Raw genomic sequence first — 20,032 nt, 5'->3', positions numbered from 1 at the left:
TATCCGATGTTGTGAATATAATAATAAATTCTTGAAAATAGCTTTTAAAAAAAATTCAATTATTAAATTTGGAAAAGTCCTTGGAAATTTTTCTGTTATTTCTAATGTACTCCAACAAAAAATACATTTCTTTTTCTATTAAAGACATATCACAATGACTCAGTTATTCTGTGCTTCAGATATGTAACATAAAACAAAATTAATATGTGGGTGAAAATAATTAAGTGTAATAAGTAAGTATTAACTTGTGGGTTTTTTAAACTCAAAGAACAAAATTAAAATAAGAAATCATTGTGAATCTAAATGATTTGTAACATGTCATTAATACTCCTATTGCATAAACAATTCTCATCTACATAATTTGTTTAAACATTTGGTCTGATTCACATTTTGTGTGTGGGGGGGTACTGGGGACTTAACCTAGGGGCACATAACCACTGAGCTATGTCCTGTCTCATTTTTCTGTACCACTGGGATTATAGGCATGTGCCACCATGCCTGACTTAAATGATTCATTCTAACAGTTATAAAAAAAAGAAAATTATTGGGATAAGACATATGCTATCAACATGTTACAAACCAATTCCTACCATTTAACACAAAATTTACTAGATAAGAAGACTGGTACTATGCTGAGACTACAATTGGCTTGATTTAAAAAAGGAATTAAAAGAAAAGAACTGGTGCAGGAGAGAAGGTGATTATTTAATCTATGAGTGCTAGGGTGGAGGTTAGATAAGAATAAGAAGTTCTGGTATGTTACTACATAGTAAGGAGACTATAACATTTAAATGATGTATATTTCAAACATCTGGTAAAAAAGAATTTTGAATGCTTTCACCATAAAGAAATGAAAAATGTTTCAGGAGGTAGCTATGTTTAATTTTTTTCAACCATTACACAGTGTATATATGTATTTGAAATAACACATGGTACCCCTTAATATGCTCAATTTTATGTATGTTAAAAATAAATTTAATTAAAAAGAAAGGACTAACCACCTCAAGAAAAAATATTCATTCATGTTCCTACTTCATATCCTCTCAGATCCCACTATGCTCTCTGCACAGCCTCAAAGAGGATTAGAAGGACTGAGGGAGCAGAGAGAGACAGGGGCAGGATTTCCAAGGAGAAAGTGGTTCTGTGGGGGTGGGGAAACAGTCATAATAGCAGGCTGCAAGGTAAGGAACAGCTGGGAGAAGAAAAACAGTACCTGCAGGGAGGAAGCAATGGGTCCAGCCATGGTTTTAATTTTAAAGTTCACATAGTGAGAATTTAACCCCCAAATTCATATGCTACTTTGGGGTCTTTGAGGGACAATTAGATTTAGATGAGGTTAAGAGGGTGGAATGCCACGATAGCATAGGTGATTGTAACCAGCTGGCATGCTTGCTCTGTCTCACCATGTGATGTCCTCTGCCATGCTATAATGTAGGAAGACAGCCCTCATTAGATGCCAATGCCAGGCTCTTGGACTTCCCAGCCTCCAAAACCATAAGCCAAATAAATAAATATCAATTCTTTATAAATTAAAACAAACAAATAAGATTCTGAACAGTAGGGTCAAAAGTATCTTCAATTTTGTAGAGTTAGTGTCAGAAACAAATATCCCAAGGGAATGAAAGACTATAATTTTAAAATTTTCAAAAACTTCAAATATATTTACAGCAATTTATTTTCTTCCTTTTATATCTTGCTTTTCATTATTTTCCCAGTGTACCATGGTAAGACCTCCACTAGGAAGGTTATAAAAACAATGCTAATGAGCAAACTTTTCTTAACTACTAATTTAGATTTAAGGAAGGAAAATTTTTAATATTTTCTTGTTGAAAATAATTTCTACAGATTTTGCTATTATTGCTGTAAATACAATAATAGCAAAGAAATGCCATTCCTTGGTCAAGGAAATACCATTCCAATCTTAATTTGAGTTTCCATCATATAGTACTAAGTAATTTTTTTTCATTGCATCTATAGACTATATAATATGGATTTTCTCCTGTATTTTGTTAATGTGATGAATAATAATTACAGATCTTCTATGTGACTCTACCTTCACATTTCTGGAATAAACTCAGATTGGTAATTTATCTTTCTTTAAAAAAAATTAAACATTCAAATTCCCAGTAATTTTTAAGGTTTTGAATCTATTTTAATAAATAAAATAAGCTTAATTTTTTTTTCACATACACTTTTTAAATTAGGGTTACACTGGACTTTCATAGAATTAGTTTGAGGATGTAGTTCTTTTTTTATTCTCTGGAAATAATTTACATAAGAATGAAGTGATTTGACCCTGGAAACCATCATTAAAGAGAATTCAGCTCTAAAATCATCCAAATCAGCTATGATCTGATATGAGAACATTTTAAACAATTGATTCCATATTTTTGATATGATATGAGAACATTTTAAACAATTGATCCCATATTTTTAATAGTTTTAAGATTATTTAGACCTCCATTTTCCTCTTAAGTTTGGTAAGTTGTTTTTCTAGTAACTTGTCAATATCTTGAAAGTCTTCAAATTCACCACACAAAATTTTATAGTACTATTTTCAGTTCTATCCAATCTTTGTCTACATTTGTTAAATTTATGACTTCTTTGATCTTCAACTTTTTTTCTACTTCATCGATGTTTGCTCATAGTTTTACTAATACTAATTCTTATCTCCTATTATTTATTCTAATATTCCTTTTCTATTTTAAGTTAAATGCACAGCTCCTTCATTGTTAGTTTTTCTTCTTTTCTTTCTTATTTTTTGGTACCAGGGATTGAACCCAGGGGCACATAATCACTGAACTACATCCCCAAACCTTTTTCTTTTTCTTTTGAAACAGGGTCTTGCTAAGTTGCTTAGGGTGTCACTCAATTGCTGACGCTGGCTTTAAACTTGAAATCCTCCTGCCTTAGCTTCCAGAGTTGCTAGGATTACAGGTACATACTACCATGCCCAGCCACTTTTTCTTCTTTTCTAACACAGCATTTATGATCATAAAGTTTCCTTTGAATATAATTTTCACTATATTCTACAAGTTTTGACTGATGGTATGTTTATTATCATTGAGTTGTAAACAATTTTAAATTTCTATTATACTTTCTTGTTTGTTCTACTGGCTATTTAAAATAACTATATGTATAAGTATTTTTTTTAAAAAAAACTTATGCTTTTGTTTTTTCTTCTGAGTTAATTGTAGTCAGAGAATACAGTTTGCATATTTGATTCTTTAGAAAGTGTTAACTTGTACTTAGTAGAATGGTACATATCTGGTTTTTATAATTGTTCTTTGTGTATTTCTGAGAATGCAATCTTCATTAAATCATGCTTAACATACACAAGTCTGCTAAAGATAGACCTTTTAATATCCATGAATTATTAGCAATTGAGATAGGTATGTAAAAATTTCCTAGTAAGATGGTAAATGCATATAGTTTGGTCAAATTTTCATTTGTCTAATTTGACTCCATGTCGTTATGTGCATTCAAGTTTAGAATTGGTACATTTATTTCCCTGGTAAGTTGGGTTTATTACCTTCAGTTGTGACTTTATTTCTCTCTAATAATGTTTGTCTTTAAGTCTACTTTGTAAATGTTATGCAACTTTTTCAGGTTTTTTTTGGTTGTTGTTGTTGTTAGTATTTGCCTGAAATATCATTTTCTTTCTTTCTTTTTTTTTTTTTTTGTGTGTGTGTGTGTGTGTGTGTGTTTGTGATGCTTGGGATTGAACCCACGGCCTTGTGCATTCAAGAAAAGCACTCTACCAACTAAGCTATATCCCCAGCCCCTGAAATATCATTTTCTAACCTTTTACTTTCTTTTTAAAATTTTTAAATTTTTCCATATTTTAATTGATGTGTTATAATTACACATAATAGATTTATTTTTACATATTAATACATGCACACAATATAATTTGGTCAACATCATTTCCTCCCTTTTTCCCTCCTTCTAATCCCCTTTCTCTACTCATTTCCCTTCTATTTGCAGGAGAACCTACCACCACTCTTTTCCTCTTTTTTCATCTTTAGCTTCCACATAAGAGATAATACATAGGATCTTTGACTTTCTGAGTTTGGCCTATTTTGCTTAAAATAATGCTTTCAAGTTCAATCCATTTTCCTGTAAATGACATAATTTCATTCATTTTTCTTTTATGGCTGAATAAAACTCCATTGTGCCCATATAGCAGATTTTCTTTATCCATTCATCCACTGACAGATACTTAGGTTAGTTCATAATTTGGCTATTGTGAATTGTGCTGCTATAAACATAAGTATGCATATTTATTACTACAGTATGCTAATTTTAATTCTTTAGGACAAATACCAAGGAGTGGTATTACTGGATCATATAGTGATATATCATATATTCCTAGTCTTTTGAGGAAACTCCATACTGATTTGCTTAGTGTCTAACCTTTTGTTTTCAAAAGAGTAACCCTATTAGTTATCTTTTAGCACATTGCTGTTTTATTTCCATTGTAGTAATATCACAGTTTGTAACTTATTGTATTTATATCTTATTTATTATCTGTCTGTCCTACCTAGATTTTCTTAGAGCATTAATATCAAGCAGGAAATTTATATAGTTTGAGAAGCACAAATTTTAATACTAGTACAGGATGAAAGAGTACTTTTTTTCTTAGAAAACAACTTGCCAAAATAGAGACAATGAGATAATAAATATTAAAAACCAACCAGTTATCATGGGAAAAAACTAAAATTATCCAAAAAGATATTCCCCTACACTAAACCTAGATCATTTCACAAGCAAATATTAAACCTTTAAAAGAATAATTAAGCTATTTAAACAACTGATGCAGATAATAGAAAAGTACATGTTTCATTTAGCAAAGCAAATACCAAACTGATACTGAAACCAAATTGTAGAAACAATGCCTACTTTTTTTTTAAAAGAGAGAGAGAGAGAGAGAGAGAGAGAGAGAATTTTAATATTTATTTTTTTTTAGTTCTCAGCGGACACAACATCTTTGTATGTGGTGCTGAGGATCGAACCCGGGCCGCACGCATGCCAGGCGAGCGCGCTACCGCTTGAGCCACATCCCCAGCCCAACAATGCCTACTTAAGGATCTCAAAAGTACCAAGCAAAATAACAGCAACAGAATCCAACATTAAACTATGTCTATGTGATCATATTTGGTTTATTCAAAGAGCATGGGTAGTTGAATATTAGCAAATCTAATGAGAATAATTCCTCAAGATCATCAGGTCAAAAGTGGAAAATCATTATGATCATTTCCATTGATGCTAAAAGGACTGTAATACAGTCAACAAAAACCCATATAATAATAAAAGGTACATATTTCTTTAGTGATTTAAAAAAGAACCTGTGAGTGTAGGCACATACATGCTCTTGTGTTGAAGAAAGAAATTAACCTAAAAGCCAAGATCATTCTTACTGGGGAAATACTAGAATAAGTAATGGTACACCATGGGCCACAGGTTATTTACAACTTCACACCATTTTTGTAAATAAACTGTGTTAGAACCACAGCTACAACCATTCATTTGCATATTGCCTATAGCTACTTTTATACAACAGAAGTCTGAGAAGCTGCAACAGAAACTGACATATGAAGTAAAAACTATTATCTGGCCTTTCACAGTGTAAATTGAACAACACTTAGACTAGGAGCATTCCCATTAGAGTTAGGAAAAGTCTAAGATGTTTATCATCATTTACTGATGTTTTGATGATATCATCCAATGCAATTAGACAAGAATATTAGATCTTTAGTTTTTGCAACTGTTTCCATTTCTGTGAAACAATCACTGATTTCCCTCTTGAGGTTGCCCATTTTCCTTAGCCAATGCTTCACTTGTATAGCAATGGCAACTGTAATTTATTCATTCCTAACTCAACTAAATTGACCTTTTATCTTATTTATCTGTTTTTCTTGTACTAGGTACTGGGGATTGAATCCAGGGGCACTTTACCACTAAGCTACATCCCCAGCCCCTTTTATTTTTTGAGATAGGGTCTCACTAAGTTGCTTAGGGTCTTGATAAGTTACTGGGGCTGGTCTTGAACTTGTGAACCTCCTGCCTTGCCCTCTGAGTTGCTGGGATCACAGGCATGTGCCACCTCATGCAGCTTAAATGGACCCTTTAAATGTACAAATTTTCCTTAAAAAGCAAAGTGACAGCATACATTATATCTCTGTAGAAGATACTGACTAGTATTCTTAATTGTTCCTTTTAAAAGCATCATGAAAAAAAAATCAGTAGAGCCTGTTGGTTCTGAATGGGTTCTAAAAAGGTATTCAGAGGCATACCCAACATTTAAATGTGATATATACCATTACTGTACAATACACATCAAAAAACAAATAAGAAGGTAAATTTCACTGTTTTAACATACCCTTCCTGAAGAGATAATTCTTGGTTTTCTTCTTCAGGGCCACTGCTATCACTCTGCAGCTCAGGTTCATTCTCATCTTTTCCTGGCAGAGTCTCCCAGCTTTCATCACTTGAGGACTGATCTTTTTCTGTACCAGAAAATCGATGAGGCAAAGAAGCAGACCATTCCCCATCACTACATTCTGAACTGCAAATCAAAACAGAAATAAAATATACCATCATTACATGTTCAGTTAGTTTTATCATTTGAAATATTAATCAGGCAGCACAGTATAGAGGGGACAGCTGATGTCACACATGCTTAGGTGTTAATTCAATTTTTAAAACATTTTTTAAAAATTCAGAAATAAATAGATTCAGCAGAATTAATTCTTTCAAATGAGCAGAGCATATGGCAAATTGCAGACATGTCACATTATTTTTTTCTTTTACTGACACATATAACTCCATTGTGCTTACGTATAGGCTTTCAATAGTTTTGACGTATTTCTAAATAATATTTTAAATAAAATTTGGTAATCACAAATGCTATCTGGATTAAATAATAAATTTATTGCTCACCTGATCTGACTGAAACAACTTTCTAATTACATACTGACATATAATGACTTACATTCTGTGTATAAATTTCAACTACTACCATAAAAAAAAAAAAAACACACAATTTTTATTTTTGGTACCAGGGATTGAACCCAGGGGCACTTGACCACTGAGCCACATCTCCTGCCCTATTCTGTATTTTATTTAGAGACAGGGTCTCACTCAGTTGCTTAGTGCCTCACTAAATTGCTGAGGCTGGTTTTGAACTTGCAATCCTCCTGCCTGTGGAGCCACTGGGATTAAAGGCTTGTGCCACCGCGCTCAGCACAAAACACTTTTAAAAGGATATTCAAATTCCTAAGAAGGAGCACTGAACAAAAAATGAATTTTAGTTCAACAGAATATTTAGATAGGGAAACAAAAGGTAAAATAAAGAGGATTAATAATGAACTTCATAAAACTCAGAAAATTTCATTTGGCTAATCTGGTTTTATTTTACTCTTTTGGGGGAGGGGGCTGCTTGCTTGTTTCTCTTTTGGCAGTAACTGGGGATTTTATCTTAGTTCATATTTTGGAAGGAAGTGATAATTGGTAGGAAATTACATGATATAATGCTATAAATATCTAGTGAGTTCCTCCTTTTATAGAAAGATGAATCAAGAGATCAAGATGCTATTAATAAACAGCAGAGCAGCACTAATCTAAGCTCCAAGAGGTTTATTAGAAGCAAAAAATTAAAAAATAAAAATAACCAACTTCCAATTTTGACTCAACAATGGGTAGCAGGGTACAAATATCCTAGAGAAGGAATGCAATATAGCTAGGTACAGCAACTAAAGAATGTTCAGTTGGGTACGAGCCAAAGTAATTTGTGTTCTGTGAAATGTTCTGTGACCCAAAGAATAATCTAAGATCAAGTAAACCATTTCTAGACTTATATAAGCATCAATATCTAAAACAAGATATAGTTTTAAAGGAGTTTATTAAACTCCTTTAAGATTCCTTGACTACGAAGTTTCCTAAATAACTAACTTCAATTTTGATATATTTTTAATAATATAAGATTTCTATGTAAAGTGGCAATTTCCAACATACTTATATAAAAGACCACATTTAAAATATTTAACTCAAGAATACAGCCTGTCCAAAAACATAACAAATAAAACTTCTGTACTTTCCCAGATTAATGAAATAAATTATGGAATAGCTCTAAATGTCAATACAAAAGGAATGGCAGCCGGACACTACGGTATATGCCTGTAATCCCAGCTGCTTGGGAGGCTGAGGCAGGAGGATGGCAAGTTCAAAGCCAGCCTCAGCAACCTAGCAAGACCCTGTTTCAAAATAAAAAATAAAAAAGGGCTGGGGATGTGGCTCAGTGGTTAAATGCCCCTGGGTTCAAAAGTCAATATATTTTAAGAAATCTATGTCAAAGATTAGCAAACTACAAACTTTGGGTCAAACCTAGCCCTACTACCTATTTAAATTGTGAACTAAAAATAGTTTTACACGTTTATCTTGGTCAGCAAAGCCTAAAATATTGACTATCTGACCCTTTTTTAAAAAGCTTGCAGATCCTGTGTCTATGTTATTATTACTCATTACACATAACCCTCACCTCTAAGGAGACAACATCTGAATGTACAGCCCCAGTTCTAACTTTTTATTATTGTTAACTGCTCATTGATCATTTTTCAGATTTCTCACCCTCCTTTCAAAAGTTATATTTTTATTATGAAATTCATTTCTAAATGAGTCTCTTTCCTCAATTTCCTATTTGCTAATGGCATTACCATGCTCTCATTTAAAAAACCTCTTATCTTTTGATTCTTCCCTAATCGTTCATGTTTAAGTACTTTCTTACTTTTCATTCTTTTTGCACAAACACTCTTATGTACCTTCCCCATTTCTACTTAAAAAAAAAAAAAAAAGTCCTCTGGTTCAGTGCTTTTATCCAAACCTAGACCTCTCTAGTCAACTCTTAATTGATCTTCCTGAATTTAATCCTATTCCTTCAACTCAACTTTAAAAAAATCCATCCTGAGCAACAATATAATTTCTTTTCAACTTACATTAAATGGTATATTTATAGTATAACACTCCAAAAACCTTTAATAGCTCTTTTTTTCTTAAAGCAGTATTTCAAAAACTTAAGCCATGTACTGATCATCTTCAGGATTTTGCTACAGTTGCATAAAAACACTGTGTCCTGGGCTGGGGTTGTGGCTCAGTGGTAGAGTGCTCGCCTAGTAAGTACAAGGTACTGAGTTTGATCCTCAGCACTATATAAATGTAAAATAAAGATATTGTATCCACTTAAAACTAAAAAATAAATTTCATTAAAAAAAAAAAAAAAAAAAAACACTGTGTCCTAAGGAACAACAGGTGAGAATACAAGTTCTGCAGTTAGCTTTTCTGGACTTGAACCTACCACTTACTAGCACTGAAAACTTCTCTGTACCATTATATGCTGCCCTCAAACAGAGTGGGCAGCTGAACTTCAGATCACTTGTGTGAATTTGCAGGGACACCAAATAAAACACAGACACAATTTATCTTTACACAAGCTTCAAGATGGCTTCCCCGCTCTCAACCTCAGGCTCCAAAAAAGGGAGAGCAAGAGAAAGTCACAAGAGGCTGACAAGAGAGGCAATACATTCGGAAGTGAGCTTTTATTGGAGGGACTCTTGTTCTTAGAAAGTTCTATCCAAAAACGGGCAGAAGGGGCAGGATTACAAGGAACAGGTGAGTGTAAGTCAACCCTAGGAGCACATACCACAAAGAAGACTCCTTATCATTGGAGCTAGATCCCGCTCAAGCCACAGTGAATGCGGTGGTTGGTCAGAATCTGAGGCATCAGGACTGGAAGGGTGTGGTCATTCATTGTGGCTCTCCACAATTATATCCTCACTATCATGTACATACAATGCAGTATCTAGTAACTTGGTGAGTTCATGTGAGGGATAAGTATAATTTATCAATCACTTTAACAGGGCCTAGAAAATAATAAGCCATCAATAAATCCCAGGTTTAATGTGCCAGCCATATTTTTTAAAATTCTCAAATAAACAATGATAAAAATAAAAACACTTCTATGTACCTACCACTTGATGTCCTTCACCCACTTATTTTATTTATTTATTTATTTTTTTGATGGTGCTTGGGATTGAACCCAGGGCCTAGTGCATGCAAGGCAAGCATTCTACCAACTGAGCTATATCCCCAATCCTATGGCACCCACTTTTGAAATACTGGCATACATAATAAAAACATTAAACTTCTTTGAGAACCATTATGAGTCATTACACTATGATTCAAGAACATTCTTATATCCAACTCTTCCCTTAGACAAACGCTCTATTCCAAACCTTAGTCCCAAATCATAATATTTTGCCAAAACAATTTTTCTCACCATCAAGACCCTTCACAACAACTTCACCCTATTTTCCTCACTTAGAACTAGATCATCTAATTTCTTTCAAGATCCTTCTATGTAAAATTGAAGATTCTGTTTTCCAATTATTTCATGGACTAGAATTATTACTTTTTCAGTCCAACTCATTATAGTACAGCTGCTTCTTTAACATATCATTTATTTTTCATAAGTGTTAAATAAAATTTGTGGGAGTTCATGGACCTGGTAATCTGAGCTGGGTTCATCAAAGCAAACCAACAGAATTTAATCATATGAAGTAAGCTTTGCTTGGCTGTAGGAAGTCCTGCAGCCAATTAACTAAGATGTAACCAAGTGACCAACCAATAAACTAAGCTGTAGTCAATTAAATTGTTTTCCATTTCTCATCTCCATCTTTCTACAAATGCTGCCTGATCACATTGCTGGTATGTGTTGAATTGGGAACTGCCCAATTATGAATTGTTTTTGTTTTGCTCAAATAAAATCTACTAAATTTAATTGGTCTAAGGAATTTCCCTTTTCTACAAGTGCAAAGTCCTAGGTTCTTTAATAATTTACCAGTAGTGTCCAAGGAGCCTGAATAATAAAATGCTTAAAAACTCTTGGAGGGTACTAAAGACTGTGCAACCACATGATTTTAAATAGAGAAATTTTAGTTCACAATTAGCTATTTGAAAAGAGCCAACAATTAACACTTTCAAGTATGTTCTAAAAGTTACTTTACATTTCTGATGAGTGAGAAATATTAGTATACGAACAATTTCTATTACTATTTCATTGTCAATGTTATTTTCTCTGACAAATTTCAAACTTAATGTCTATTACCAATTTGTAACTCTAAAAATCTAAACTGCTTCAGAGCATTAGTCAAAGGAGACGATTCAATTATAATACAGATTTTCTAATATTTAAAAAAAATTAAACAAAAATCCTACTGTGGGCAATTTCTTTACTTAAGAACTTAAGAAACAAAGCACTATTTAACATCAGGTGAAAGTTCCAGTCACTACTGCCTTTTCCTTAACACTGGTGGTGGAATCCCATATTGCTAAGAACAAGGTTTGAAGTCAGATTTGGGTTAGAATCCTGTCTCAGTTACTTACTAGTGATGCAAGCTTGGGCAATAAACTTCAGTGAGGTCACATTTCCTCATCTATGAAATAGGGATATTAATATTCGCTTTTCAGGCCTACAGTGATATTTAGATGAATACTGCAGACAAAAAGTACAACTTTTGGAAACAGCAAACATTTAAAAAAGACAACCATTATTTCTTTCATAACATAATCTATCTCTTTAGACATTTCAGTGGATTTCCTACCAGCATACTACTATTTTCCTGTTTAACCAAAGAAAACCTACTCTACATCCTCCAGTTTGTCTATATTTAATAACAATTATCAGCTTCCTGGTGACCCACTAAACTTTTGTCTTCCTTTATACCAGAGGTTACACTCTGGCCGAGAATCAAGTTAGGTCACCTGCCTGCCTTCTCAAGACCTAGAAAATGAGTTTGTTTGTTTTATACTTTACATGGTTATATACATAATATTCTTGATTTTTGCCTTTGGCCCACAAAGCCTAAAATATTTACTATATGAATACTCTTTAAGAAAAAGGCAGACCTCTGATATCCAGAAAAGAGTTAGCAAAGAAGAAACCAACCTAGCTCAATGGAAGGAAACTGTAGGGAAGGATGAATAAATAGCCTGAAGAGTACAAGTCAAGGAAAATGGATACTGAGAAAAGATGAACAGATGTGGAAATTAGGAGGTCACTCTTAACATTAGAGAATATAGAACTAATACTGGAAATTGGATTTTAAGGCAGTTATTATATGTGGAATATTAACACTAAAAATTTAGCAGTGAAAGAGAAAACAAACAGGACAAGTGTTAACTGAGCAAGATAAAGAGAAGGTTTTGCCCAGGATTTAGAAAAAATTCAAGCTTGAGAGGAAGAAAGATACAATCTAGGGGCAAGGATAATAAATAAGTAAGGTGCCAGAAGTAACTATCGGCACAAAGTAATTATCAGCACAGAATTAGAAAAACTACTTCTCTATTGAAGAAGAAATTAAAAATAACATTCTAATACAAAGGAGACAAAGTACACATTTATTTCAACCTATCTAGGAAAGCAAGGAAACAAAGTTATCCACTAAGATTGACAGGAGTATATGGAATGAAAAACAAAAAGATTTAAAAATATTTTCACTGCCAGAAAGCAACAGAATAAATAGGATTTTAAAAGCAGGTAAGTTAAGCATTTTAAAATTCTCAAAGTAAAAACCAAAGAAAGTACCTCTTTGATCTCCATATGGTCTTTCATTGGTATCGTTCCCAAGAAGCATTTAAAGTGACATTCAAAAGTAGACAACTTACTCAAATGTTACCACTTTATCCATTCAGTTGTGAAGCAAAGGAAATTTTTCATATAGAAGTAAAATTATATGTGATTTACAGACAAAAATACTTTAGATATAAATTTCAGGCAGAAATAAGATTTCTAAGTAAAACTAACCCAAGCAATCTTTCATTCCCTAATTCCCCAAGGAAATGATACGTTTGTCTTTTCTGCCATTTACCTCATTTTTATGAAATTCTATAGAGGAACCTAGGGAAAGTGAAATTTTTGAAAATTTTGTTATCTGACATAATTTTCATTCTGGGACATTTCAACACTACTAACATTGAACTGTGATGCAATATGCCGATACAAATGGAGTATATTCAAATATATAAGGCTACTTAAACTTAGTTAACAAGACCCAGATGTCTGTGCTTTTTTGAATTGTGCCTATCTTTTATTACTTTCTTTTCCCTTTATACCAGGATGTTGTAACACACTAACTTCCAAGCATGCCTGAGGAACACATTCATTTATCTATAATTTACTACTAAATTTCTGTGAACTTGAAAACAAGATAAAAAGTTTGCTAAAATGTTGCAGCATGTGCTTAAAGATCTTTGTTTAGGCTGTTTATAGATGTTTTATTTATTGCTGTGGTTGTCAAGGGACCTCTTTCTTCATGACTCTCAACTAACTTATAGAGAATACAAAAAAGCTTAATAGCCTCAACAATGAGTTTCTTCATAACAAGAAGACAACAATTTTGTCTTCTTCATAAGGCTGCTGAATACCATGTGTACAGGGATCACTATTATACATTTATAGAGCACATGAAATAAAGCCTAGTACTTAAGAAAATTTCAATAAACCTTATTGAAATCAATATATCAAGCTGAAATCAACTAAATGACAAATATTCATTTTACTCTCCCATTAATATCAATAAAAATAGTTGTCCTGACATTTCCCTTAATTATTTTTATTATTTTTTAACATTTTCAAAGGAAAGTTAAGTCCTAGGAACAGAAAAACCCTAAAAAAAAAAAAAAAACCCTATAAGTGCTATAAAGGAATGGTCAGCAGATGGCATGCCTCTCTTCAAAACAGGCCCAAGGTTAACAGGTACTAGTATTGCTGAAAGTTTTGTTTTGTTTTGTTTTTTTAAACTCAACATCTTATTTTCAGTTACTAAAGTTCTCAGGGTATATTTCAAAAGGGTAAGGTGCTAACCTTAACTCTTTGGTCTAATTCCAAGTCTTGTAATTATATGCTGTCTATTAAAATTCCCTTTGCAGTTCTAATTTAATAAGGTGGTGCTCCATTTCTGTCAAGAAGCCTAGAGCAATGCTACCAGCTGCAATGCTTATCCCCACAGAGTGTAACATTTCAGATGTGATTAAGTGATCCCTTAGAAATTTTCAGGGAAGAAGGCAATCATGCATTTTTAAAAATATTTTTCCACATATAAAACAAAATCCAATTTTTAAAAAAGTAGCCCAAGTTCTGATATCTAAAAAATGTCACAATAAATTTTAGTTATGTTCTTGGTGTTTTATTTGTTGCCTTTTTATTTTTTTAAAAATTTTATTTTGAACTGGGTTTGAACCCAGAGATGTTCTTCACCACTGAGTTTTAATCCCTAGTCTTTTTTACTTACTTACTTATTTATATGTAGTCCTGAGGATCAAACCCAAGGCCTCACACATGCCAGGCAAGTGCTCTACCACTGAGCCTCAGCCTCTGGAGTCACTGGGATTACTGTCTTCTGCCACTATCCCTGCTTGATTTATCACTTTTATAATATAACCATGACCCCCCCCCCCAAAAAAAAAATGTTTCAAGTATATCACCTTTAGTATTACACAGCAGAGAAATCAACTCAAACAAAACAAAACAAAAGCTCACAGGCGCAAATTGAGAATCAGCTCTTTATACTTTGCTTCTCAAAAAACTGAGAAAAGTCGAGCCACCATTTCCCTATTTTCCAATCTGCTAATATCATCGCTGCACAGGGCAACAGTAAAACATCAGGTAGATGAACAAGGGGCAAAATGAAACTAAATAGAATGGTATGGCTATTCAATTTTAACCTTCAGAGGCATCACATTAAAAGGCATTCGGGCATCTATAATATTTGGAAGGGAGTTAGTATAGAAAAACAGAATGAAGAAGCATAGAAATAAGATTACTCCTTGACACTATTCTGACTACTGAAATAAGGTCCTAAAATATATATTAAAACTTATGTATGCAATTATAAGTGGAATGGAAATCAGAAGCACTATGCTTCAGAACTTATTTCTGTGATTCTTAAAAAACAAAAAACACCCAAGTTGTTTCTAGCATTTCAATGTGTCTTAAATAATGCTACAAAATCAGTTCCATTGTTATGGCACACCCTAATACAAGTTCTGTAAGTCAATGTTACTAATGTTTCTATTAACTATAAGTGTTTATCCTATCTGTATATTCTATTTGTTAGTAAAATAACAACAACAAAAAAAAAAAACACACTGAATGCAGTGACACATGTCTGTAATCCCAGTGGCTCAGGAGGCTGAGGCAGGAGGATGGCAAATTCAAAGCTAGCCTCAGCAAAAGTGAGCAACTAAATGAGACCCTGTCTCCAAATAAAATACAAAATAGGGCTGGGTATCTGGTTCACTGGTTGAGTGCCCCTGAGTTTAATCCCCAGTAACTGCCCTCCCCTGCAAACAAACAAACAAACAAAGAAAACCAGTCATCATTAATAATGCTAACGTATCACTTCAGGAAAAAAATTACAAATAAATATACTAAGAAAATACCATATAACCATTTAAAGTCCAGAGTCCTTCTAGGCAAAGTAACATTTCCATAGCTGGGGGGAGGTTCAAGCCCTTGAACCAAAACAAAAAAATCCAAACCCAGAAGCTAAAGAAACTACCCTTTTTCTGAGAGCTGACAAACATGATATTTCATTAACTTCATCATATGATATTCAACCTGACCATAAAAAAACAAGCAAAACTATGGGGCTTCCATTTTTGACTAGTGTTCTCACAATGGTGAAGGCATAGTCAAGTTAAGCAATTTTCTTCTAAGAATCAAAAATATAACTAAGAAAAAAATGCAACAACCTTATGTTTTCCAAAAGATAGATTATCAAAGACCTTTTCTTTCATAGTAACCTAGAGATACAAGAGAGGTTCACAATCCAATCCAAAAATCTTAGGGTTGAATATGTTGAGGAATTTAGATATACCTTGCCCCCCACCCCCAATACACACCAGGTTTAGAAATACTACTTAACAACACCCAGGGCATTCAGGCCAACAACTAATAACTGAGCAGATACATGTTTCTGTATTAAAATGCATGAATACTTGAAAAAAGGGCCTCATTTTAGATCAGATTCAGATCAGCTATCAAGAAGGTTAACATTGGGTCAAGTTTTTGTAGCCAATTTCTGTTTTCATAATTTTGTGGATTTTGAATAAAAAGCTGTAGAATCAAACTGAAAAAACAGAAGTCAAGCAAAACTTCTTAACTAAATTTACTCTTAGCTTAAAAAACAGTACACTAAAATTTCTGCTATCCCTTAAAGCTTACAAGCTTCATGATAGCAATAGAAATTATATTTTAGTTGTTTTCTAAAATAACTTGAACATACTATATTATACTTAATTCATACTTAACAATCAAATGTTCACTATTTTATGACATGAAGTAAAGTTCATTCATATTTGAAATGATAAATTTTTTCCTTTATGCTACCATCTAGTTAAAAAAAGACGATTATTTTACTAGTTAATAAAATCTTACAATTGCACTGTCAGGGTTGTAACAGCTTAAAAGGATGCATGAAAGTTTGGACTCTGAGGAGGTGAAAATTCACCAGTTTTACAAACAAATTCTCCATTTTGTTCTGATGTCCTATTGTTTAGGAGGGGAAAAAAAAGAATTGTGTATATAAAAGGAGTCAGAATGCTGAGGATAAGAAAAGTTACACATTGTCTTGAAAACAGCATAGTACAGTGAAGAACACAGCCTCTGTTAAGAATAGGAACTCAAATTCCAGCTTTATCATTCAGTCACTTTGTAACCTTAGAAGTTAGTTAATTCTTTGTGCTTCAGTTCCTCAGTTACTATTGGGGGACATAGCAGTACTTACAAATGTAGTGGTTGATGATAATTTTTAAATGCTAACAAATATAAATAAATAAAAAGTAAACCTAAAGAAAGGAAGAGCAACAGGAAGAACCAATAAAAAGGGAAATAGATGATATTAACAACTACTTGCAAGCTTAATGCAATATTACTAGTCAATAATTTCTGTGATTTTAATCACTTTTTAAACCCCAAACTGGCTTTATGTAGAATTTTTTAATATAACAAACAGGAACTTTGCATTTCATTCATTGAAATACTATGAATTGAAATAATTAGCATCTTTACCCTTAATAACTAATAATCATTATCTGAATTTCTAATTTCTGTAGATTGTTATAATGTCTAAAACAAAGTACCTATGAAAAATTCTAACGATTAATGCTCGCTAAGAATATTTATAAGTCAAAATATCTAAGTTCCTGATCATACCCAAGAGCCCATCACGCCTCACACTAGAAATAAACCACTTTATTCAACATAATCTGACCAAGTACTGCCTGAGGACTTACCTATCTTCATCTTTGTCATAGAGTTGGTAATAATCTCCACAGCCATTCCAAAAGCTGTTATCCCGAACTTCTTGCCTTCCGGCTGTGGCTCCACTTTCCGGTGTTACATGGTGATGTTCTGTTTCCCTTTGTGTAACTCTTGAGTAGGGTGGATCCAAGAACATACAGTCATGTTCTCCATCATATTCTTCACATTTTATTAAGGGGTCATCTGAGCCACTCTCCTCAACTTCCAAAGCCTCCCTCCATCTCTGAACACTTCTTTGTTTAGCCTCATGCCTATTAAAACCCACTTCTTGGTCCACCTGACTTGCACTTATCACTTTTCTAACTTTTGGCCTCACTACCTGTTCAGGAGAACTTCCACGGTTTTTGTCCCTATCACTGCCATTTTGTTCACTGCAAATACGCTCGGGAATACAGGTGGCATCTTCAGTTGAATTTTCTGTTTGTCTTTCCTGGTCAGTATCTTGTTTCTTTCTAACAACTTCATCTTCAGAAGAGGACCTCTTTAATTCCTGGCTGTTCTGATGGACAAACTCAGTATCACCAGTGGAATTTTTCACTAAAGGTGCTGAATCTAACACTTCAAACTCATCTCTTATTTCACAGTTAAGAGAGGGAACTGGTGAAAGACCATTGTATGCCTCTGCCTCTCCATTTTCCAACTCAATTACTGTATTGCCTAATGCATCCTGGTATTTATCATCTTCCACAACTTGTACAGAAAGTTGAAGATGGTCATTATCCTCTCCGTGTTTGCCTTCTGGATCATAAGAGTCAGTATGAACCAACGCAATTCCATTTTGGACACTTGAGGCATTACAAGCTCCTGGAGTGTACTCTCCCTCAGAGTGATTAGGAACATTCTCACTGCTTCCTAAGATCTCCCTGCCTTCCTCACTCTGGTGCACAGCAGCAGCGGGTGTACTGCTCTCAATGGTTTGATCCAATGCTGTACCACAAGTGGGAATTTCTGTTTCACTTTTTTCAAATATGGGTTCATTGGGTAAAGAATGAGCTTGATCCAATGCACTGGAACCTTCATAGAGAACAAAAGAAGACATTTTGAAAAGATTAATTTAGATAAAATTTTATGGAATAACTATCATTTATGTGGAAATTATACCAATTATTACCTATTTGAAAATGAGTGATGTGGCAATTGATTTTATTGCTTCCTAACTTAATTGGCAAGGCAGAATGGTTACCCTATGAGTTCATTTATGCCCTTGTGTAGATTCTCAATGTATTCTCCCTCATATTTCTTTTGCAGATGGTTTTTTGCCTAAGTAATACCTAAAACCTTCTGCAAGCCACATAAAGGAGAAGCTTATGAGAGAATAAACAATGGGAAGTATAAGTGGAGTAACGGAGTAATTAATGTGCCCTTGCTGTAATCTCAAAATTTACCTACTTTTATTACATACAGGGTGGAAAAAAAGAAAAAAGAAAAAATTTCTTAAGTACTTATGACAGACATCAACAAGCAATAGAATCTAAGAGAAGTGAGACACCATTGTGTTTTGATGTTAATTCAAAAGACTGCGTCTGTTTCTAGACACATGATTTCTATCTCCAAAATGAATTGTTGTAAGACATTTATAATGAGTTCATTTTAGATGTATTATAACTATGACTAAAAAAAAACAACAAAAAATTCAGTATGTTGACTCTCTTTGCCATAGATTGTCAAAAGTCTAAAACATGAATCAAATAAAATCTATACTATAAATTACTTTAAGCATGACTATCTTTCATCATTAATTTAATAATAAAGACACTGAGATTTGTTGGAACAAAAATTTATAAATTATAAAATAAATGAAGTTTAATCTTATCACAAGCTTCTTTATTAGAATGACCTTAACTACTAATCCAAATTCTTAAATATAAATGACAGTAAAAATATTCTAGAATTACTGCTTGAGATAAAATGAGGATGGTGAATTTAGTTAAAAATGTATAATTACCCTCACTAAGTGGGTCAGGTATTTTACCTTTATTTTTGCTTAATGATTATTTGTCTGTTTTGCCTATTAGATTGTATCCTCCTTAAGGACCAAGATGATTTTTGGTTTTGTTTTATTATGATAAATATACGTAACATAAAATTTACCACCTCAACCATTTTTAAGTTCACTGATATTAAGTACATTCATGTTGTTGTATAGCTGCCACTATCATCCATTTCTAGAACTTTCTTCAACTTTCCAAACCAATACTCTGTTAAACAGTTATTTCCCTTTCGACCTGGCAATCAGCATTCTACTTTCTGACCACTTTAGGTACCTCACATAAGTGGAATCATGTAGCATTTGTCTTTTTGTGTCTGGCTTATTTCATTTAGCACAGTGTCATCAAGGTTCATCCATATTGTAGCATATGTCAGAATTTTCTTCCTTCTTAAGGCTGAATAATGTTCCATTGTATGTATGAGGCATATTTTATTTATCCATTTATCTGTTGATGAACACTTGGCTGTTGTAAATAATAATGCTAAGAGAACGGCCGTACAAAATTTCACTTTGAGACCCTACTGTCAGTTCTTTTCGGTATATCCTTAGAAATGGAACTTATTAAATCACACAAAGTGTGTGTGTGTGTGTGGGGGGGTGTGGGTGTCTGTGTGTCTGTGTGCACATGCTAGGAATTGAACCCCAGGGCACTCTACTACTGAGCT

At 33.3% G+C, this 20,032-nt stretch overlaps 1 protein-coding gene across 1 annotated transcript in view; it reads right to left on the bottom strand.

The window, feature by feature from the left end:
- The window catches only part of Pja2 (praja ring finger ubiquitin ligase 2), a 76,930-nt gene that overhangs the window by 30,327 nt on the left and 26,571 nt on the right, over positions 1-20,032 (bottom strand). Inside the window, exons 4-5 of the mRNA XM_046460097.2 lie at positions 17,350-18,391; positions 6,383-6,568 (exon numbers count right to left, since the gene is read on the bottom strand). Of these exons, the coding sequence (XP_046316053.1) occupies positions 6,383-6,568; positions 17,350-18,391 (1,228 nt within the window). The remainder of the gene's footprint in view (positions 1-6,382; positions 6,569-17,349; positions 18,392-20,032) is intronic.

The sequence above is a fragment of the Marmota monax genome, unplaced genomic scaffold (assembly GCF_021218885.2).
Source record: "Marmota monax isolate L192 unplaced genomic scaffold, Marmota_monax_Labrador192_F-V1.1 WCK01_AAM20220418_F8-fsc00006, whole genome shotgun sequence".
NCBI classification, from domain to species: Eukaryota; Metazoa; Chordata; class Mammalia; order Rodentia; family Sciuridae; genus Marmota; species Marmota monax.
The sequence above is the reverse complement of the archived record's forward strand: the minus strand, read 5'-3'. Positions and strand labels throughout refer to the sequence as shown.